The sequence below is a fragment of the Oncorhynchus nerka genome, linkage group LG6, assembly GCF_034236695.1.
Source record: "Oncorhynchus nerka isolate Pitt River linkage group LG6, Oner_Uvic_2.0, whole genome shotgun sequence".
In the NCBI taxonomy this organism is placed as follows: Eukaryota; Metazoa; Chordata; class Actinopteri; order Salmoniformes; family Salmonidae; genus Oncorhynchus; species Oncorhynchus nerka.
Genome location: NC_088401.1, coordinates 54,314,202 through 54,339,073, shown reverse-complemented (window position 1 = coordinate 54,339,073; position 24,872 = coordinate 54,314,202). Strand labels below are relative to the sequence as shown.

At 43.7% G+C, this 24,872-nt stretch overlaps 1 protein-coding gene across 5 annotated transcripts in view; it reads right to left on the bottom strand.

Annotated features, from left to right (window-relative positions):
- Window positions 1-24,872, bottom strand: part of LOC115130645 (disks large homolog 3-like) — a 123,534-nt gene that overhangs the window by 51,539 nt on the left and 47,123 nt on the right. For all 5 annotated transcript variants that reach the window (XM_065019675.1, XM_065019677.1, XM_029661992.2 and 2 more), the window contains 5 exons: window positions 5,133-5,186; window positions 3,625-3,675; window positions 1,758-1,882; window positions 686-855; window positions 140-276 (listed from right to left, as the gene is read on the bottom strand). In XM_065019675.1, coding sequence (XP_064875747.1) covers window positions 140-276; window positions 686-855; window positions 1,758-1,882; window positions 3,625-3,675; window positions 5,133-5,186 — 537 coding nt within the window. The remainder of the gene's footprint in view (window positions 1-139; window positions 277-685; window positions 856-1,757; window positions 1,883-3,624; window positions 3,676-5,132; window positions 5,187-24,872) is intronic.

Sequence of the window (24,872 nt, the reverse complement as noted above, 5' to 3'; positions counted from 1 at the left end):
TTTCTACACAATTAAAGACTGTGTTAGGCTGCTGAGCTTAAGTCTAGGCATTCACTCTGGCTTCACCAAACCACCTCTGCTACATCGAAGCAGGGGTAAGCCCAGGTAATGAACAAAGATGAAAATGATGTGTTCTTACAGCTAGCAGGCGGTCTCCGGTCTGCAGCCGTCCGTCTTTCTGTGCGGCCCCGCCCTCGATGATCTTTGTGATGTAGATACTGTTGTCTCCAGGGATGTGCTGGTTGCCGATCCCCCCAGCAATGCTGAAGCCAAGGCCTGGGGGTGAGAATCGCAAAGAGGACAGTCAAGAACAGAAAATTGCACAAAATCTTCAATGGGGACAATTCAAATTCTCAAAAATAATCTAAATGTATGTTCCAATTTCAGAGTTGACCTAGAATTACCCAGGGGAATTTAGTTTAGTTTATTAGGATCCCCATCAGATACTGCACATGCAGCAGCTACTCTTCCTGTAAAGAATAGTTATAGACAAGAACAACAGAAGATATTACATTCAATTCTAAATAAAATGTTTTATATAAAATACATTAGAAAGACACCAAAAGACAACAAAATTACTATTTACCCGCTATTCATATATACATTACAGTTAAGTTATAGGGGCCAAGAAAATCCTGGCCCTCACAATGAGGATTCATTCATATATGTACTACATATAGCTGACCTTTGGGCCCCTTAAGCAGGTTGATCTCCAGGATGGTCTCAGGAGGGGCCTGTCTTCTCCTGACCAGCAGCCTGACCACAGGGCCAGCCTCTTTCAGGGCCTCTACCGCCCGACTGTGAACCACCTCAGACACATCTACCTCATTCACACGCAGCACACAGTCATTCACCCTGGGGAGACGAGGGGAAACAACATTCATATTTTACAACGCTGTTAGTACTGTATATACACATACATAATATACACTGTGTACAAAAACATTAACACCTTCCTAATACTGAGTTCTAAGGCACTTAAATATTTTATCTTGCCCATTCACCCTCTGAATGGCGCACACAAACAATCCATGTCTCAAGGCTTAAAAATGCTTATTTAACCCGTCTCCTCCCGTTCATTTACATTGATTTGAAGTGGATTTAACAAATTATATCAATAAGCGATCATAGCTTTCACCTGGTCAGTCTAGGTCATGGAAAGAGTAGGCGTTCTTATTGTTTTGTACACTCACTGTATCTACACTATATGATGATTTATCCGTTTGCCTACTGAATCATAATTATGGAATTAATGTCAATCCACAGGCTGTACAATATGGATAGAATCAACAGACTAGTCAGACTAGTCAACAGCACAAACACACAGAAAAACAAACACAAACTGGGCTCCCGAGTGGCACAGTGGTCTAAAGCACTGTGATATCATGTGTAATAAGGCATATCATGTGTAATAAGGCACTGTAATATCCTATAGGGCGGCGCATAATTGGCCCAGCGTCGTCCGGGTTTGGCCGGGGTAGGCCGTCATTGTAAATAAACATTTGTTCTTAACTGACTTGCCTAGTTAAATAAAGTTTAAATAAAATAAAACACATAGGCCGAAAGCACTCGATCATCATTTGCATGTTTTAGACTTTGGCTTTCCAGTGAATCACAACTTAGTGGAAACACAGACAGAGCCTGGGGGCAGTGGGCTGTAGAGGCACTGCCCCCCACACACACACACACACACACACCTCTGACTGCCTGGCGAGAGGGACATGGTGAAGTGAGAGAGGGGGGGGGGACTAACTCACCCCAGCCTGCCATCCATAGCTGCAGCTCCTCCAGGGATGATCTTGGTGATGAAGATCCCTGGGTCATCTGGGATGTGTGGATTGTCCATCCCCCCAGCGATGCTGAAGCCCAGGCCAGAGTTACCCTGCAGTGGTTATGAGGCATTACACATAGAAGAGATACAATAGAGAGACACACACACGTGAAGCAGAGGAGGCCCAGCGTCGTCTGTGAGCGTGAAGCAGAGGAGCCTGGTGGGGGCAGCTATAAGAGGAAGAGCTCATTGTAATGGATGGAACACACCAAAAATATGGAAACCACATGTTTGACTGCTTTCCATTTATTCCATTCCAGCCATTATAATAAGCCTATCCTCCTATAGCTCATTCTACCAGCCTCCTCTGGCGTGCAGCCCGTGTACACTTTCACACACGTGCATGCAGGCACACAGAGCTCTACTAAGTGATGGGTCCCGTCCCACTCAAGGTGTGTGGACTCAAGGGGGGAGAAGGGGCTTCTTCTTAATGGTATTGAAGTCTCAGGGGAACATGTGATCTATGAAGAGCGCTCAGGGGAATTCAACATTACTGATAACCATGGCACTTTCTCATGCATGTGTGTGTGCATCTTCCTCACATTGAATTTACTTCATACTACTAACTACATTCTAAGATCAAGTCACTTTATTCTAAATGTATGTAAGATGAAGCTGTCCAAATGGTTTGGGTGTAATTGTTTTGTTTAAAATGGACAGATTCATAAGTAGAAGAGAAGATGAGAGTCAGCGAAGCCTCATTTCTCTAAAGACTTGAATGGTACAAAACTTCCCTTTTTCTCTATATGTACCCCCCTTTCCCCCACCTCTCCCCTAGAATGGCAAAGCACCCATATTTGGATCCAGTAGGCCCAGGCGTGCTGTTCTATCTGACAGCTGCAGAGACAGGCTCCAAACAAGACAACTGAGAAAAGACTTCACTTTATTATTTTCTATAATTAATGAGAAACGGTCACAACCAATTAGGACAGAGCGTGGCTGAGGCCTCCCAGTGCGCTGCTCCTGAGCCAAAAGGAGTGCACTGGGCCCGACCACCAAATGTTCCACACCCACAGACCTTTTAAAGTGTGATTTTATCTAGTTTATTTAAGCCTCTGCATGCAGAAATGCCACTCGGAGAGGGAGATGGAGAAAACAGCTCTGCACCTATCTGTGGGTGGAATAACAAGAGCAGGAACATAAAGTATGTCTGCGCTCCACTATAGACTGAACTCTGTCACTGACAAGTGCAACTGTCAAGGGTCCTGAGAGTGTGTGTGTAGGGGGAGATGGCTTTTGCTTCTGAACTATTTAATGTGTGTGCTTTTGAAAGGTGCAGTATGAGGCCTATAGGGGTCTGATGATGACGATGTGCATACGCTGCTGCTACTTATTATCGATCCTCATTGCCTATTCACTTTTACTCGTACCTACGTGTACATTTGACCTTAATTACCTCAACTACCTTGTACTCCTACACATTGACTCAATACCAGTACTCTTTGTATATCAAATCAAATCAAATGTTATTGGTCACATACACAGCAGATGTGTGTTAGCAGATGTTAATGCGAGTGTAGCGAAATGCTTGTACTTCTAGTTCCGACAGTACAGTAATATCTAACAGGTTATCTAAAAACTTCCCAACAACTACCTAATACACACAAATCTAAAGGGGTGAAAGAGAATAGCAACATTTACTGCACTGAGAAACCTTAATAAAGCCAAAGAGAGCTTATTAGTGCCATCTAGTGGGAAAAGCTCACGTGTTTAACAAAAGGCTTTGAAAAGAATACATTTGATCACAAGATGTTCAAATAATGAGTGGTTATAAAGGTGTTAGTGAAACTCACCCTCTCCAAGATGATCTCTTCATATTTAAACATCCCATCACTGCCATTTACCTGTCAACACAAAACACATACAGGTCAGTTGCATCATCATCATCATCATGTATTAACATGAAAACATCCTAGAAATAATAAAAAACAGAAAAGGAACATAAAAAATGGATTAATATTTTATCTCAATAGAATCATTTTTAATAACCACAGAATGAAACATAGACATACATAAAACAAATAGCATTGCTGGTTTTGGCTATTATATCCAGATTTTGACAATGAACACACAAATATAATCATGTTTACTATTAATATTAGTCTTTTCTCAATCCACAAATCCTACAGGAATACGGTAGAAACTATTTAAATCTCTTGCATTACCATACTAAATGCATAACTGCATCATATTCATGCTGTAGAGGCAGGTCAATAGAGATAATGAAATCGGTCCACATGGTGAGTAAATGTGATCTTATATGCTGCGACCGTGAGGCACATCCATCCACACACAGAGACAACAGAATAGATACTCCATCCACACACCGAGACAACAGAATAGATACTCCATCCACACACAGAGACAACAGAATAGATACTCCATCCACACACCGAGACAACAGAATAGATACTCCATCCACACACCGAGACAACAGAATAGATACTCCATCCACACACAGAGACAACAGAATAGATACTCCATCCACACACAGAGACAACAGAATAGATACTCCATCCACACACAGAGACAACAGAATAGATACTCCATCCACACACAGAGACAACAGAATAGATACTCCATCCACACAGAGACAACAGAATAGATACTCCATCCACACACCGAGACAACAGAATAGATACTCCATCCACACACAGAGACAACAGAATAGATACTCCATCCACACACAGAGACAACAGAATAGATACTCCATCCACACAGAGACAACAGAATAGATACTCCATCCACACACCGAGACAACAGAATAGATACTCCATCCACACACCGAGACAACAGAATAGATACTCCATCCACACACAGAGACAACAGAATGGATACTCCATCCACACACCGAGACAACTGAATAGATACTCCATCCACACACAGAGACAACAGAATAGATACTCCATCCACACACAAGACAACAGAATAGATACTCCATCCACACACCGAGACAACAGAATAGATACTCCATCCACACACCGAGACAACAGAATAGATACTCCATCCACACACCGAGACAACAGAATAGATACTCCATCCACACACCGAGACAACAGAATAGATACTCCATCCACACACAGAGACAACAGAATAGATACTCCATCCACACACCGAGACAACAGAATAGATACTCCATCCACACACAGAGACAACAGAATAGATACTCCATCCACACACAGAGACAACAGAATAGATACTCCATCCACACAGAGACAACAGAATAGATACTCCATCCACACACAGAGACAACAGAATAGATACTCCATCCACACACAGAGACAACAGAACAAATATTTACATAAGGGCCTGCATCCAGTGAGTCTGCGTTGACGATGACGGGGGGAGGGTTCGCCTGCAAAGATAGATAAAGAGATACAACATTACCTAAGCGCGTGTGTGTGCGTGTGTGAGGCTGGCAGATCACACATCATCAGTCAGCTAGGTGCCAGTAAGTGGATGCCATGGGAACAGTCGGTGTGTGTATGTTTGTGTCTCGCTAGGCATGGGTGGATGATGGCTACAGTAGGTGTGAGGACTGAGAATGAGGAGTGGGGAAAAGAGACCAGCAGTGTTATAATTGCCTGCTTCCTGTGTAAGACTCCATTTGAAGAAACTGTGTGTATGTTGGGACCATTGGGTCATTGTCTAGGATATCACAACCATCTCATACTGTACCGTACCACTTCCTGTTCTAACATAACAACTTGAAGTCTGGCATCCAACACTACATCTATGTTTTGATGGTCTATTGCAGGGTACTCAAGTACCATTTCAGAAGGTCTGGTCACACAAATGTCCTAAGTGGCAACGGTCCAGATGGATATTGTAATTTATTAACCCCAAACTGTTCACACCCTTCTTGTTGGCGAAGAGAACATTTTTCAGTTTTAAAGCAAATTTCCTGCAATTCTACACATTTTTCCATGTCGTATGTGTTATCATATGACACCAGGGATTGGAGGCCTGACTGAGTTCCTAAAAAAGTTGGGACCCGTGGTCCGTATTGACCCCATTCCGGACCACTGTTCACCTGTTTGAATGGCTGGTCTATTTGGTCAGTAAGACTCAAAAACTGTTGCATTCTGTGTTGTATCTGTATATCAGAATTAGTTCTCTTAGGAAGACAATCAGGCTGTTCAGGCTGCATTACGCCACCTAGTGGCTGGTGTTCATTTCCCAACATCCCACGCATGTTGTATCAGAGGAGACGTTATGATTCTGTGGAGGGGGCACCAGACAAAGCAGAGTGCAGGAGAGGGCACTGCAAAGATATGCCTCTCACAGTGGCAGTTATAGACATCATTTATTCTTATAAAATGTCCCCTCACAAGGTGATGTGAATGCTATACTCAATTAAATGTTACATAAAAGACTAGCAGCTCTCAGTTGAGGAGACGGAGGATGAGCGGGACATAGCCCCAGTAGACTGGACACAGGGCTGACCAGCAGTAATGGCCTCTCCTTATAGCACAGCACAGAGTCCTGGAACACTGGCTACGTTCTCTCTATTGATCTGATTGAGCTGTGGGGGTGAGGTGATGCTGCTGACGGTGCAGCTAGGGGACCAAGGCTACCTGAGGTCCAGCAAAGAGAAGCTACTAGTCACTCACTACTTCCTCCCTCTGCCTCCCCCTTATTGTCTCCCCCCAGTATTCACTATTTGCACACTACCAGGTTCTTGGGGCTTTTCAAAGTGCATCCACTCCTATTGATCCCCATTGATTCTAATCTTCTTCCACCAACCTCTATCGCCACACACGATGAACATGCATGCATTCTCCATGTTTTGGCTGTGTGATGAGGCAGCTTATGGCCTGTGATATTACATGACTGCTTTAAACACGTTGAGGGGTCATCGCAGTTACGGGATGATTGCTTTCGTGGCACAGACTCTCGGTCGCTCATTTATTTCCGTGGCGTCTCTCCCCCTAGTGACGGCATTAAAGGATCACTTGATCACGGCTCTTGTATTCCTACCTGACACTTCTCTCACACAGGACTCACAGGCAAAGGAGATGCAAGCGGGGTGCAACACTCCAATATAACAGGTCACAGTCTGAGACAAAAGAACCACACCCTTTATATTATAGCTCGAGTCATAACAGTCCTTTAATGCTGGACCATGGTACTTCAATACGCACATATACAATCACAGCTGGTTTGAGCAGAAAAGGCTGAATACTGGAGTCGTACTGAGGTCATAAGACGAAAGCATCAAGCCCGACTCGCTTTGATTGGCATCATTCATCATCATGCTACACCCCAGTTTCTCTGAAACTTTCCAGAGCTTTGTTACTTTATTTTCACTGAGTGACTTATCTGATTAATGGAAACTGTTCAAATCCAACACAGAAGACGTGACCTCTTTTTCAGATCTGTAGTCTAGTTCTATGGCTCTGGCCAGCTGTGGAGAAACACAAACGTCCCTTAGTCAGCACAACATGGCTTGTGTAATCTGCGTATGGACCGCAGACGCCTGCGACAGTGCTTGTGTGTGCACATTTTCCATTTACCGTACACATTTAAGCATTTCCTGTTTGTCATGAAAATACAGGACAGCAATGTTCTCACCAGACCTAAAGCCTAGTGAGAACAAAGGGACACGGTAGCAGCAGCTCTCTTCACATGCTTTTAGAAGTGTGTGTGTGTTTTAGAAGTGCACAGTGTGCCACAGCACCATAGACACCCAAGTCTTTAAGAAATGTACTCATCCCCCACAGCCAACTGGTCCCATTGAGCTGTGTGTAAGGTAGTGGAGAGAAGGAGCCCGAGGGCAACAGTGGGGACTATTTCTGCTCTGTCATTGTACTGGACTGAGCTAGTGAACGGAATCCAGTGCCACAGCCAAGGGACCTCAAATGACAAACACAACAGCAGGAACAAAATAGCTTATCATAAGCAACAGAGGTTACTTCCTAGCTGGCTAATCAATGATTGAAAAGAAACCACTATGTTACAATAATAGCACTATAAACCTAGTAAGGTTTCAAGACAGTCAGTCTGAAAATAAAAATGTCATCCTAGTCTGGGATTGAAGCGGGTAATCCCAGTATCTGTTTCTCCCTTAACAAGCACACAAAAAGAAAGGGGAAGATAATCTCAGTGTGTGTAATCCTAAATCCGCCCCAGAGCGGTGTGTTGTCTCTGAAGTGGGAGTTGGGTTTGAGGAGGAGAGGGCTGATAAGCGTGGGGCTGTGAATCCAGGGCAGCAGCGTGGGGCCGCGTGGCCAGGGCAGCAGCGTGGGGCCGCGTGGCCAGGGCAGCAGCGTGGGGCAGCGTGGCCAGGGCAGCAGCGTGGGGCAGCGTGGCCAGGGCAGCAGCGTGGGGCCGCGTAGGGCAGCAGCGTGGGGCCGCGTAGGGCAGCAGCGTGGGGCCGCGTGGCCAGGGCAGCAGCGTGGGGCCGCGTGGCGAGGGCAGCAGCGTGGGGCCGCGTAGGGCAGCAGCGTGGGGCCGCGTGGCCAGGGCAGCAGCGTGGGGCCGCGTGGCCAGGGCAGCAGCGTGGGGCCGCGTGGCCAGGGCAGCAGCGTGGGGCCGCGTGGCCAGGGCAGCAGCGTGGGGCCGCGTGGCCAGGGCAGCAGCGTGGGGCCGCGTGGCCAGGGCAGCAGCGTGGGGCCGCGGGGCCAGGGCAGCAGCGTGGGGCCGCGGGGCCAGGGCAGCAGCGTGGGGCCGCGAGGCCAGGGCAGCAGCGTGGGGCCGCAAGTCGTTGTGATGTCATCAAGTTCGCCACCATCCACCTCCACCCCGTCCGTTGGTTGCGCCTGCTAGTCTGCCCTGTACAGCGCTTGCGCGTGCCTCGGGTAGCGCCTGTTTTCCCAGTTTGCCCTGTACGGAAATTGCGCATGCCCGGTATCCAGACATGTATGAGATGCGGTCACCCGTCGAGTGTGTGTAGCTAGCTACCTAGTTTAAATATCAACAGTACTGCCACACAGCAGCATTAACACTTGATAAACATCATTATGAATATTTCAGTCTGGTTGGCAGATACGCACAGCAGAGAGAGGCAGAAAGACATAGAGAGGAGTGGCTGCATCTATAACCCTCGACCCCAACTCCATCCCTTCAGCAGTTGGGTGTTGCACATGTGTGTCAGGGCAGCGGCAACACGGGTAGACTCTAGCTAACCAACATATACTAAAATATCCACACAAGCCACTAGCCAGCCAGCCATATATCATGAGTTAGAAGATTATTCATATTATATTATGAAGTTATCATTTAAGTATTTAAGAAAATTGAAGATAAATCACAACCTGTTAAAAAAAAATATTTAAAAAATAAAGCTAGCTAACTAGCAGATTTACATCAATCATCAACGATCAGCTAACAGCCCACTTTCTTTCACCCGATCATGTCTTCAGGAGGCACTGTGACTAGCTTGCTTACAATTTGTGATGAGTGTGTTGTTGAAGAAATAAATAGGCCCATGCACCCTTTTTTCATTTTGAACACCTGCCTCCTGAAAGGTCTGTGCACAGCCCTGTATGTATGTGTGTGTGTGTGTGTGTGTGAGGGGGGGTTACATGGGGATGGATGGCAAATGAGTCGAGGGGGGCAGAGGGGAACAGGGGATGACGCCGGTGAAAAATGTTGGCAACCGTCCAGATGTGGCAGAAGGGTGTGACTGAGGGGCATGGGGGGAATTAACCAAAATCTGGATAAGATTATAATAAATCCCTTAATTTCCTTTTAATTCAAACACTAATCATGTTTTCCCAGCCAGCTGTCGCTGTTCACTTCTGTCCAACTGCAGTGCAGGGCTCAGGGCAGGCTGTACACACACACACAAACATACACACACACCCTGCTCAAACTGCTCTCCCAACAGGACTGACTGTATAACCACCACAACCAACCTATCCCAACTGAGCACCATTCCAGACAAAAACACTCATCTCTATACATCCAGCTGTTCATTAGTTCCCTCCAAATGGTTATCTATCGATCCATCCATCCACCCCTCCGTTCAATTATTTATCTGAGACTTTCATTTCCTCATGTATTATCTTCAAACAGCACTGCACCTGACAGCACTGATTTGGCTGCAGCCAGTCTGGACAGCAATGCTACAAAGACTCCCACTAAACCTTGGCAAGCGTAGAGCACAGCATTCGTCCAAATAGCTAAATAATCAATGTGTTCCAATGACAACCGGTGCTCGCGCGCCCGCTTAGCCGCCTCCCCCTGGTTCACCTCTCAGGACGCTGACTGCAGTTTATGAGTCTCTCTGTTGCACATGCATGGCCATGGGCACAGCCTCAGCTTGGCTGGCCTGCCTGCTCACTGCCTGTCTATATCGTATTAGTACTGTAGCTACAATCCTCCCCCTGCAATGAATGAATGAAACAGTTACACTGTGTCCAGATCTGCCCCATTACTGTCAATCAGAGCCCACTCGACCAGAGGCCCTGTCTCCACTACCTCTAGAGTCCTTATCCTATGTTGTGACAGAATGAAGTTTGAGGCTACACTTTTAAATTGTTCATCTGATTCATTCAGATTTTTAATTCCAGTTATGATTCATTATTTTTTATGAAGTAATTACATGAAAATACCTATTGTTAGCACAACAACTCCAGGTAAATACCAGTGGAAACAGTACTGTAAAATAAAGTACAAACAATATTAGCCTATGTATGATGATGCCATATGTTGGCAATGCAATAGATAGTGAGGCCACACCTCAAATGAAATCCAAGCTCCTCCTCATGCAGCATTATTTCTATGGTGTTTTTTTTTAACTCCTCGAGTTCCCTGGGGTACAGGAAGGTTTGGCATGTGCATAACAATGAGACGCTGACAAGACAATAACCCTTCGATCCTCCTTTACATAGCACACTGATACTGTATGGCAGCCCTGTAACCAATGACAACTTCACACTGAAATATGACAGTGACTCTGATCCAGTCCTGTCTGAAACAGGATAATGAAGGCTGCTCTTCCTGATGATACAGTCCTGTCTGAGACAGGATAATGAAGGCTGCTCTTCCTGATGATACAGTCCTGTCTGAGACAGGGTAATGAAGGCTGCTCTTCCCAATGATTCAGTCCTGCCTGAAACAGGGTCATGGAGGCTGTTCTGTCTGATGATACAGTCCTGTCTGAGACAGGGTAATGAAGGCTGTTCTTCCTAATGATTCAGTCCTGTCTGAGACAGGATAATGAAGGCTGTTCTTCCTGATGATACAGTCCTGTCTGAGACAGGGTAATGAAGGCTGTTCTTCCTAATGATTCAGTCCTGTCTGAGACAGGGTAATGGAGGCTGCTCTGTCTGATGGTCCAGTCCTGTCTGATACATGGTAATGAAGTATGTTCTGTCTGAGACAGGGTCATGGAGGCTGTTTTGTCTGATGATACGTGGAGCATTAGGAAATTATTCCTCTGCCTTCACTCATTCATATTGATTACTGATATAGAGAAATGGTGAGCCCAAGTCCAATAGAGTCAATCTGAACCTTCCTTACAGTATCTATTGATGCTTACAGCACAATTGTTACATGTCAATACGTCAATACTACGTTATCTACAATGAACTGTCACTGTGAGCTGGTCAGCCGTGTATGGTTTGTATGTTTCCTGTAGAATGTGGGATGAGAGGTGCAGTCAGTCGGTCGGTGGTGCCTCGCTCTGATCCTCTGGCTTTCATTGGCCTCTCGTATGCCACGCTGCAGTCCAATCAATACCTACTCAATTACCATGCACCCAACATCTCATTCACGCTGAGCTGAGGCCCCGCTCACTGCCAGAGGGACCGGGGGAGAGGAGAGCAGGAAGAAAGCATAGGAGAGGAGGGAGAGAAGGCGGAAGGGAGAGTGAGAAGGAGGGAAGGCGAGAGGAAGGGATAGATATACATTATATAGAGAGAAAGGGACATAGAGGAAAGGGTGTCGTACCCAATAAGAATACCACTTGATTTCAGTCATTCAGTCACTTGTGGGAACCACAAGGAAATGTATTAGTTCATGCCTATTACAAACCATGGTTTCCATGGGAAGAACACATTTGATGTGAATGATTTGAGCATTGTGACACACAAACAGGTATAATCCTCTCTCTCGCTTTCACACAGAGCGAGACTGACACACACACGTGCACATGCACACACAAGCACACACTCACGTGCACACACATGCACGCACACATTTTTATGAAATGATAATTAATAGGCGGTCACAGCTGTCAGCAACATTCCCTCCTCATCTTGATGTAATATTACTAAAGCGTGCTCAGGCTTAGCTTCCTGTGTGGTCACGGTGAGCCTCAGAGAGGTGGTTAGTCTGACCTTCAGCACAACAGACACAGCCACACACTGAAATGATATTACTTATCACATGCACTCCACACAATACCACTCCCAGTGGATGCTTCAGTATTCATGAGGCTGTTATGTGGTAATGAAGTCGGAGCATGCCAATGTGTGTCTGATGAGTGCATGCATGTACTGTGCCTTGAAAAGTATTCAGACCCTTGGATTTCTTCACATTTTGTGTTAAAGTGGAATTAAAATGGATTTAAAGAAAAATGTTGGGACAAATAACAAATTATTCAATAGAATATAATCATTGCATAAGTATTCAGACCCTTTGTTTAGTCAAGCCTAAATTATACTGAACAAAAATATTAAATATCAACGCAACATGCAAAGTGTTGGTCCCATGTTTCATGAGCTGAAATTAAAGAACCCAGAAATGTCCAGTACGCAAAAAAAAAGTATTTCTCTCAAATGTTGTCCACATCCCTGTTATTGAGCATTTCTCCTTTGCCAAGATAATCCATCCACCTGACAGGTGTGGCATATCAAGAAGCTGATTAAACAGCATGATCATTACACAGCCCCAGCTGGGCTGGGGACAATAAAAGGCCACTCCAAAATGTGCAATTTTGTCACACAACACAATGTCACAGATGTCTCAAGTTGAGGGATGCTGACTGCAGGAATGTCCACCAGAGATGTTGCCAGGGAATTGAATGTTCATTTATCTACCATAAGCCACCTCCAATGGCGTTTTAGAGAATTTGGCAGTACATCGAACCGGCCTCACAACCGCAGAAGACATGTAACCATGCCAGACCAGGACCTCCACATCCGGCTTCTTCACCTGCAGGATCGTCCGAGGGGGATGTTGGGGGTGCTGAGGAGTATTTCTGTATGTAACAAAACCCTTTTATGGGAGAAAACAAATTCTGATTAGCTGAGAGGGCATAGACCCACTTACTTGGGAGCCAGGCCCACCCACTGGGGGACCCAGGCTCCCAAGTAAGTGGGTCTATGCCCTCTCAGGCCCACCCATGGCTGCACCCTTGCCCAGTCATATGAAATGTATTTCAATTGACTGATTTCCTTATATGAACTGTAATTTATTGAAGTTGTTGCATGTTTCATTTATATATTTTTGTTCTGTATAGTTCAGTGGTAATTAAAAAAAAAAAAAAAATGTAATCACACAATAAGTTACATGGACTCACTCTGTGAAATAATAGGGGTTGACATGATTTTTGAATGACTAACCGTTCCTCTGTCCTCCCTACATACAACATCTGTAAGGTCCCTCAGTCAAGTATTGAATTTCAAGCAAAGATTCAACTACAAAGACCAGGGAGCTTTTTGAAAGCCTCATAAAGAAGGGCAGCGATTAGTAGATGGCTAACAAAAACAAATCAGACATTAAATAACTCTTTAAGCATGGTGAAGTTAAGATTATGCTGTGTATTTTATATTAAACCACACAGGCACAAAGATACAGTCGTCCTTCTGAACTGAGCTGCAGGACAGAAATGAAACTGCTCAGCGATGTTACCGTGATGATTGGTGATTTTAAAACAGCTACAGAGTTCAATGTCTGTAATCGTAGAAAACTGAGGATGGATCAACAACATTGTAGAGACTCCACAATAAACTTAAATGAAAGAGTGAAAAGAAGAATACAAATATATAGAATACAAATATTCCAAAACATGCATCTTGTATGAAACAAGACACTAAAGTAATTGTGCAAAAAAACACAGCAAAGGAATAACCTCTATGCCCTAAATGCAAAGCCTTATGTTTGGAGCAAATCCAACACAACGGAGTAACTGCATCCTTATTTTCAAGCATGGTGGTGACTGCATCATGGTACAGTATGGGTATGCTTGACATCAGCAAATACTGGGTTTTTTAGGACAAAAATAAATGGGATGGAGCTAAGCACAAGCAAAATCCTAGAAGAAAACCTGCTTCAGCCTGCTTTACAATAGAAACTGGGAGAGGAATTCTCCTTTCAGCAAGACAATAACCTATAACACAAGGCCAAATCTACACTCGAGTTGCTTACCAAGAAGACAGTGAAGGTTCCTGAGTGGCAAAGTTACAGTTTTGACTTAAATCGGTTCAAGAATCTATGGCAACACTTGACAATTGCTGTCTAGCCATGATCCTCAACATCTTGACACAGCTTGAAGAATTTAGAAAAGATTAATGGGTAAATATTGCACAATCCAGGTGTGCAAAGCTCTTATAGACTTACCCGAGAAGACTCACAGCTGTAATCAATGCCAAATGTGTTTCTAACATGTATTGACTCAAAGAGCTGAATACTTATACAACGACTATATTTTAGTTATTTTATTTCTATTAATCTTTCAAAAATTTTAGATTTTTTCTTCCACATTACAGTGTTTTGTGTAGATTGTTGACAAAAAAAGAACAATTAAATATATTTGATTTCCACTTTGTAACACAATAAAATGAGAAGAAATCCAAGGGGTCTGAATACTTTTGCAAGGCACTGTATGTGGTGATGGTAAATGTACAGTATATACTGTATGTAGGCTGGCATATATGTGTGTATATGAGTGGATGCACGCATTTGTGAATACAGACTTGCATTTAAATGTGTGTGTGAGTATGTGTGCATGTGTGAATTAGTGATGAGGGGGAAAAAAAATCGATACAGTTACATATCAGATATTATTTTGGACGATATATATCGTATTATTGTGACAATATCGCAATATTATTTTTGCGCTAGTTGGCTGTACCTGCACCAAAACTTCCAATATTTTTCTTGTTCTCCATCTTCTTTTTAAATAGTGAGCCAATTTGTTTTCAGCACTTTTTTTTCATAACTGATCAAAACTAGTTTTGTTCATTCTTGTCCCTCTGCAGCAGACATATGGTGAGAAATATGTTTGGAGCATCGAATCGCAATAAAATCACAGTATCGAATTGAAATACATATAGAATCGTGAGAATTGCAAAACATGTCATATCGTCACCTAAGTATGGTGATGTCCCTGGTAATTCACAGCCCTAGCGTGTTCATGGGTGTGTGTGTGTGTGTATGCGTGCATGTGTCCATGCGATCATGTAAGCTTGTATTTAAACGTGTGTTGTATTAGGGTTGTCCATGTGTTGTAAGAAGGTTGTCCATGTGCTGTATTAGGGTTGTCCATGTGTTGTATTAGGGTTGTCCATGTGTTGTATTAGGGTTGTCCATGTGTTGTATTAGGGTTGTCCATGTGTTGTATTAGGGTTGTCCATGTGTTGTATTAATGTTGTCTATGTGTGGTCAGTGTTTATTTTTTGGGATGCCTGGGGCAGTGGCAGCTGCTGCCTGGTCTGTGGATTATGCTGTGTGGTATGGAGAGAGAATCAGAAGAATCTGGGTTGATAATTTAATCTACCCCCAACCCTGTCTGTCGGATGATACTGGTGCCAGGTTACTTGACCCACCTCCGTCCGTCAGTCTGCTCTAATCATTTCCACTCACTATTACACTGAACGTGTCCGAATTGGCACACTATTCCTTATGTAGTGCACTATGTTTGACCACAGTCTGACTGCAACAGGCTCCTCCGCTCCTCAGATAGATGTCAGATTGATTGACAAATTGCTTAAAATGACCACCAACAGATGTGCGTCATAACGTTGTTATGGACAATTATTATTACTAGAAATTATTATTACTAGAAATGATAATAATAACAATACAAAAACGGTGGATGCACTCTCAAACCCATTAACATGGCACTGATCTGGAGGGGGTCAAATTCTCCCTCTACATCAGAGGTCTCTGCAGCATGCTAGCTTGCAGGCAGCTCTCTCTCGGCTGGTTGCTACCCCTTGTTGCTAAGCTGAGAGCAACACTTCTGTGCTGTTTGGGATTCTGCCTGTTCTCAGTGAGCGCCAGCGACAGTGTACAGCACTACGCTGCCATTTTGAAGCTCGCTGACTATAATAATGTTTTGTCATCCATAGTCAATGACATATGAAATACAGGATTCTATGATTCTATGGTTGTGTTCTGATCATAGAACATGGGCTGTTTCTCTGTGATGATGAGGATTACGAGTGAGTGTTTCGTGACATGATGGCCTTATTTTGGCAGCTTATTTTGGCACTACACAGTGTGACCTTTGACCGTTGAGTGTGTTGGTGTGTCACTCGGGGGCAGAGGGCCAGCTGATCCCTTCCAGGCCATCCCTGCCTAAGCACCACCAGACACAGTACCGCCCATATAAACACAACAACACCGTCCGCTCAAAAAAGCACCAAAACAAATTATGATTCATTTGTTTCTTTAAAAAAAGACCATTTGAATCATTAAGCTGAACCTGCGAGCCATGGGGAGATGGGGAGGGAAGCAGAGGGAGCCAGTTGGTCGGTAGGGGAAGAACACTGTACATGTGGGACTAAGGGGTTGTCACACACGGATCATCTTTGATCTACTGTTAAAACAACCAGTGCAGATGACAGAGCCACTTCTGACCCTGGCCAAGATGGAGAGAGGATGGAGAGCAGGCAGAGGCCGGTCCCAGGTGGCGCCCCTGTGGCAGTACAAACAGCGCAGCAGCTCCCCTCCCCTCTTTCCCCTCCAGTCATCATGGCCCACAGGGCTCAGCAGGTCTTTATTCCTCGACTCCGAAAACACCCACACACAGCTCCATTCACTGCCTGCCCTGCCCGCGTTCACGTTGGCTGGCAAAGCGCGAAGGTGTTGAAAGTGATGAAGAATTACAGTAAAGTAGGAAAATGATAAGGCAACAAAAACTGTGGCTAAAAACTAATGCACAATTATGAATACATTCATGAGCACGTTTGTCCATATGCTGGTGTATTTCCTGCCAAATGAAACGGCGGTGGGAAAAAAGGGTCCTTTGTTTCAAACGTTTGTATCACTTTGGGGATTGCCAAGCCAATCTGCCTCCTGTTGAGGGCCCAGATTTTCTCGTCTCTTCTTCTCCTGCAGAACACCTCAGGTTGGATCACGACACACAGGCCTCGTGGAGGACTGTGTCTCAGCACAGATCAGAGCAGATCAGAGTCAGAGCAACCGTCATTTGGGCATGGACATATGACGCAAAAGCTGATCAGAGCACAGACAGACAACAAGAGGCTTTGAAGTTGTAACCTTTCAGCATAGAGGCCTCTGATCCGATGGTAAGGACTGGCCTTTGTTCAGAAGCCTTCAGTCAGACCATGGAAAACAACATAAGAGCACCACACAGCATCGTAGCACTAGATACTGTTAAGTACTGTAGCCAGAAAATATAAATATTCTAAAGTATAATATTGATTATACTCAAATGTAAATCAAGATTTGAATATACAGTACAAAAAGATTAAGATAACCTATATAATTCCCTTACTATGCTAACATTGGTTTAATGAAAATCCTCTGCATGTCAAAGAATCTCCCATGAAGCAACTCTGTTGTAATTCCATATAGGACTCCAGCAGCTCATCACTAGTACCCTTTGAGGACGCTTAGACAATAGGAATAGATGGAGCTCTTTATATCTGCACAACACAGAGGAGGGTCATGATCTGAACATCAAGAATAACAATCATTTGGAGTATTCAACTGCAGTAAAAACATAATAAGGATCTGTTATAACAGACATGAAAATATGCTGAATACTATACTCACCATGGCCATAATAGCTAGGATGAGTTTTCAAAATGACCAAATCTCTAACAGCTTTTCGTCTCCTGGGCACAAGAGAGAGCAATCTGGCGTTGTGGTGTCATTGGCTTCATTTTGATAATGCGCTGTAACTTGCAGTGCAACCACATGTAACCGTGGCATCATCTGGTCAGCCTGCCAGGAAGACACAGCATCCACAGGAGATGACAGTCCGGGGTTCAAAGTGCATGGCCTAATATTGCAATATTCCTCTCGCTTCTGAGCCCCTCCACCCCTCCTTCCGTCCTCTTCTCTCTGCCAACCCTCCCCCCCCCAGTCGCGTCATCGGGCTCTGAGATTTTCCAATGAGGAATTTTAAAATGGGGAACATTAATCCACAGTGGCCCATATTGGGTTTTCTAAACTGTCTGATCATGATCTGCAGCCTCTCCAGCAGCCTATTCACAGCAAGGCTCTGGGGCTCGGCTGCTTGGAAGACCTCTCTGTGTTACACAAGTGGTACGCCAGGTAACACAGGAGAGGAGAGGGAAGCAGCACCACAACTAGAACCAGAATTGCTCCGCACTCCTCCACTAGCTGCCTCTACCTCAAACAGCATCCTTGGTAGTAGGACCTATAGTATTTGATTCTGTCCTTCAAATACATCTGAAGTAAATCCTCATTCATGTTTGTAAAATAAAATAAAATGTATGAAATGTGTAACTGTGTAACTTACACATGTGTACTACATGTCCTCCATATCTATGCGATATCAAAAAATCCTTCACTGAAAAAAGTCCTTTGCCTGTCTTGCTGCCTGTCTGCGCCTCAACATTGCAGTCTCTCTCCGTAATTAGCCGAGCAGCAGAGCTAATGTACAGCTCTGGTTGAGACTGCACCATGGCAACACTGTCTCCTCCCCTCCTCTACCCTCCTCTCCTCAAGGTCCTCTGCCCCAGGGACAGACAGAGACACAGCTGAAGACGTCTTATGGCTTCATGTGTAGGAAGGCAGTGCTCAACATTACTGCCTTACTTATTTTAACACAGGGATATGTACTAGGATATTATGTAATTCAGTTCAACTACAAATTAGGGCCATCTCCAAGATACTGTGGCTAAGATTAGTGCATAGACATCACGCAGATGCCCTCAGTGAATCTTTCATTTTGTAAAAGGCTGGCAAGAGTGAAACTGAGACCCATGAATGATCAGGCCATTCAAATGATCGTTGATCATCTATGCGATTCATTGACACAAATATCCCTGCACATTCAGTGACCAACTCTAGGAGCCTGAGCTCTGTGACATTACCATGGGCCAATAGACAGACTGAGACGACTGAGATCAGGCAACGAATCCCAGGTCCAAGCCCATCCAGCCGTGGCTTTCCTGCTCCAAATATACATTTAGAGAGCCCCACTGGGGCATCTGCTATTACAAAGGCTTAATGGGAGTTCAAGTCGCTTTTCCTATTTCCTGAAGCAGCCCTTCTGAAAATCACAATGACTAATATCACATAATAAACTGCTTTTCTTCTTTTGAAACACTGCTTCTTTAAGCATCACAGCCCTTTCTTCACTTGTAATGAGTTTTGGGGGACTCAGGTTTCAAAAGGACAGTATCAGCCTGAGGTTAAAGAACCATAGTTAACCCTAAATAACAGACAACAGGCCTATACTGTATTTGCTAGTGGTGGGGACCAATATCGATCATTTGATTTGATATGTTTGATATCGAGATGAGCGAGGCATATCGCGATATTGGTTTATTCTTCCTGTTAAACTACACTACTATGTAAAAAAACATACATGACTGTTCCTGCATGCACAAAACCCTCTCAGAGACTTTTACATAGGCTCTCAACTTAGCTTACTTAACCTCTTCGAGATAGGGGGCGCTCTTTTAATTTTTGGATAAAAAACGTTCCCGTTTTAAACAAGATATTTTGTCACGAAAAGATGCTCGACTATGCATGGAATTGACAGCCTTGGAAAGACAAAACTCTGACGTTTCCAAAACTGCAAAGATATTATCTGTGAGTGCCCCAGAACTAATGCTACAGGCGAAACCAAGATGAAGTTTCATACAGGAAATGCCCCAGATTCTGAAGGCGCTGTGTTCCAATGTCTCCTTATATCGCTGTGAATGCGCCAGGAATGAGCCTGCACTTTCTGTCGTGTCCCCCCATTGTCTGCAGCATTGTGACGTGTTTGTAGGCATATCATTGGAAGATTGACCATAAGAGACTACATTTACCTGGTGTCCCGCCCGGTGTCCTGTGTCGAAATTATTGTGTAATCTGTAGGTCCATGCGCGTTCCATTTCTTCAGAAGAGAAAGTAAACTGCCACGATGGATTTTATCGTCGATAGATATGTGAAAAACACCTTGAGGATTGATTCTAAACATCGGTTTGCCATGTTTCTGTCGATATTATGGAGTTAATTTTGAAAAAAGTTTGCGTTTTAATGACTTTTTAAAAAAAATTCCCTTACCCAAACGTGATGAACAAAACGGAGCGATTAGTTGACACAAATAATATTTTTTGTAAAAACGGAACATTTGCTATCTAACAGAGTCTCCTCATTGAAAACATCTGAAGTTCTTCAAAGGTAAATGATTTTATTTGAATTATTTTCTGTTTTTTGTGGAAAATGTTGCATGCTGAAATAGAGGCATAATCCTATGTTAGGCTAATACTAATACTGTTACACAAATGCTTGTTTAGCTATGGTTCAAAAGCATATTTTGAAAATCTGAGATGACAGTGTTGTTAACAAAAGGCTAAGCTTGAGAGCAAATAGATTAATTTAATTTCATTTGCGATTTTCATGAATAGTTAACGTTGTGTTATGCTAATGAGCTTGCGGATAGATTTACACAATCCTGGATACAGGTTTTTTTTCGTAGCTAAACGTGACGCAGAAAACGGAGCGATTTGTCCTAAACAAATAATCTTTCAGGAAAAACTGAACATTTGCTATCTAACTGAGAGTCTCCTCATTGAAAACATCCGAAGTTCTTCAACGGTAAATGATTTTATTTGAATGCTTTTCTGGTTTTTGTGAAAATGTTGCTTGCTGAATGCTAACGCTAAATGCTACGCTAAATGCTACGTTAGCTATCAATACTGTTACACAAATGCTTGTTTTGCAATGGTTGAGAAGCATATTTTGAAAATCTGAGATGACAGTGTTGTTAACAAAAGGCTAAGCTTGAGAGCAAATAGATTAATTTCATTTCATTTGCGATTTTCATGAATAGTTAACGTTGCGTTATGGTAATGATCTTGAGGCTGTAGTCACGATACCGGATCCGGGATGGCTCGACGCAAGAAGTTAAAGGAAAACTCCACCCCAAAACTATCTTTCAGTATTTGTATTTTGAAAGTTACATATATTGACAACTTAGGTGTTGAAAACAAAACATTTTGGGACTATGTCAACAATGGACTAATGAAACAAATACCAAACTATAGTTTTTGGGTGGAATTTTTCCATTAAAGGAAAAATGGGCTTAATTGACACAATGTCACACTTTTTTTCTACTTACCCAGAGACAGATTAACTCATGGATACCATTTTTATGTCTCTGCGTACAGGAACAACTAGCATGCTAGCTGTTCCTTTAGACTTCCAGTCTAACACATTCAAACTGCACGCAGGGACATAAAAATGGTATCTATGAGGATGCTAAATTGCCAAAATGTCGAACTATCCCTTTAATTAGCTGCTCTTGGTAAGGTAATTAATTATTCGGACTGTTAGGTAGGTTTTAGGCTGCCAGAATATACACACCCGGTCTAATTGGCAACCAGTGAACATTCACACAGTTGCAATGTTTTAAAAGTTTAATGAATTCCTATTGTATGTCTATTGTATGTCAAGTGCATACTTGTGGTGTTTCCAGGTGGTAGTTGTGTGTTGCTCATAAAGTTGGGTAGGTTGTTTCCAGAGGCAGTTTGGAACTAGGTAGAAAGTGTTGCAACTTAAAACAGGCCATTTTTAAGTGCTGCACGCTTCAGCACGTGGCAGTTCCATTCTGCTTGTGTGACCCTACAACTTCACGGCTGAGCCTTTGTTGCTCCTAGACGTTTTCACTTCACAATAACAGCACTTACAGTTGACCAGGACAGCTCTAGCAGGGCACAAATTTGACGAACTGACCTGTTGGAAAGGTGGCATCCTATGACGGTGCCACGTTGTAAGTCACTGAGCTCTTCAGTAATGCCATTCTACTCCCAATGTTTGTCTATGGAGATTCATGGTTGTGTGCTCGATTTTATACACCTGCCAGCAAAGAGTTTGGCTGAAATAGCCAAATCCATTAATTTGAAGAGGTGTCCCCATACTTTTGTATATATAGTGTATATGTAGTTTCTCCTAAGAATAGCTCTTCAGACTAACTCTATACAGTAAAGATGGGCCTCAAATACTCACTACGATTTCAAATAATTAATCGATCGCACCTCAACTATAGCCAAGGCATTAGACTATGTTTTTTTAATTGTTTTTTTAATCTGGGACATTAAGGTTCCTAACATTACTTCAATGGCCAGAAGATGGCTGCTGTGCTGTTAGTATAAAGATGACATGGTAATGCTACACTGAGTAAGGTTGCCAACCGCCAACGTTCTAATGCTTATAAATCAAGCGCAACCCAAATACTATCGGGCGCCTTGACTCGGCCGCCAGTCATAAAACAATAACACAATAGCACAGAGTAGCAGAGGCGCTACACTGATGCATAAAGACAATTACATCAGTGCCCAATGAAGTTCTTATTGCTCTGCTGTGTATGGCCCGCTGAGCCCTGCCAGCTCCAACGTTGGGCTGCTGCCTGCTGACCATGTACTACATAGAAACTTTGATAACGTAATATGGTAATCCACCATGTAATCTGGACAGGCCCCGCTTGTGCTAAAGCTTAAATACAGTACAGTCAGGGGACGGAGAGATGCAGAGATGACACCAGACGCTGGTTATCAAATATAATGTATGTTCAGCAGAATAAAAAAATGGAGATAAAATATATTCGTATACAGTATTGCTCATGCTCTGTAGTCTGAAGACATTGGGCAAGGCAGTGTCTTAGGGGTCTTACTGAACACAGTGAAATACTCTGTGTAATACTACAGTGTACGAGGCACTAACACAAATCCAGGGGAGGAAAGGAAATATGAGTTTGAGAGCTGCAATCATACAGTGTAGACAAGACACTGACGGCCACCAACCTCTCCTCAAATATGGCATATTCACAGACACCCTAGATGCACAGAGGGAGAGGAAATGTCATAAATCCAGAAAAAGCTATGTCAAGGCTGGTGTACCCCATCTACAGTGCAATGAGAAGTAGGATATTAAGAATGGATTGTTTATATTGTTTGGAACCAGGAACGGTCGAGTTGTGCTCTCGCCATCTGTTTTATCTCGTTCTCCGTCTCTTTCTCTAGGCTGGGGATATCGGTCTCCATTTCCCAGAGAGAGAGGGGGGGGGGATACTTTTTTAAGCACATTAAGCTCAATGGGTAGACACAGTATACTCTATATCCACTGGGCAATAATGACTGATAATGAACCAGGGGCCTGTTAAAGGATGATCTGTGGTCTGTGCTCTAGCATAGACATACTGTATGTTTAGATAACATCAGTCACCCTCTCACTCATCTTGTCTTTTCACTGGGGAGGGAGGGGGGAGAGAGGGAGGAGGGATGAAGGGAGAGCGCAGTGTCAGGCAAACATATGCTTCTGTATGTGACTATGGTGCTTGTACTGTGTTGATCCCATTCGGAGTGGTTTTTCAGAGGCATAGTGACTAAGACCAATCGAAACAGCAATGAAAAACACAGACACTACTGGAATTGCGGTGAAAACATGACTAATTTAAACCAATTGCTCTATGTTAAACAGATGTGCAATCAACAGCAGGTTCAAAAAGACCTTCCACAGTTTAATTGTTAGATTTGTCAAAAGGAATCCACGTATTTCAACTATGGATCAACCTTCATCATTTAGTTTAATGCATTCAATTTGTTCAAGGCCTCATTTCGATGGCGGAAAAAAACAACGTATTCAGTGCGACTTCAAAGATAAAAGACGTGATTGTTTTGAAGGCGTAGCGGCTGTATATTAATGAAGCAGCACCTCGTGCACATCCTCTTAAAATGGCAGAGAAAAGCTGTGCTAATTATACTGACGCACAGAGCTGAAGCAGCCTGCTGAAACATACCCACACCATGTAGCTAGTTGATTGGAGCTTTTGATCCGGACAATGCATGAGAAAGACAGAAGGCAGAGGAAGAGATGAGAGGATGATATAAAAAAAACTGTAAAAAAAAAAAAAAAATGGAGGCCAGCAGACCAAATGGCCAAAGGGCTGCTTGGATAATGCATTAGCGAGATCAGATGGCACTCAGTGCAACTACGCTACACATGGGAAGAGATGCACTGACTGAATCGCCAAATGTTCTCCTCACAAGACACAACTCTCCAGAAAATGGGAAAAGACATCTAAGTCTGATATTTCAGCTCTTCCCGCTTTAGGATTTAGTCTTCATTCTGCATCTCAATATTAATCTGAAAAATCAACACGTTTGGAGACAACAGCTTCACAATACTGCATGAATAACAGCATCCAGTCAACACTCTACTGTGAAGAATATTCCAGATCTGCAGGCCCTTGTCTACACCGCTACAGTATACAATACATGCATCCACTGGAGCCAGAGCTGCGTTTCTAAAATTACGAGCAGTGGAACAATAGCCCGAGCGCTGTTGAAAGCGCCCACGGACACCCACAAAAAAGGAGAGGAGTCAGAAGGCTTGGGGATAGGCCCAGTCTTCAGCGTTATCGATGTGATGCATGCAGTCCCGTGGCAGCGTGTGGGTGTTCTAGTACGCTCTGGCCAGGAGTTAGTGCTGCGATCTGAAGCATACCCAGCCAAGAGCAATAGAGGAATAGAACCCAGATAAGGCAACAGGAGATGACTGTTGAAGCTAGAAGTACCATACATAAATCACACAGCACTGTTTTCTGTACATATTATTCATTATAGATTATAGCAGTAGGGGGGCGAGACCATGTGACCGTGTCCCCCCATCATCAACCAATGAAAGGCCTCTTCCTCCTCCCTTATCTTCCTGACAGAAC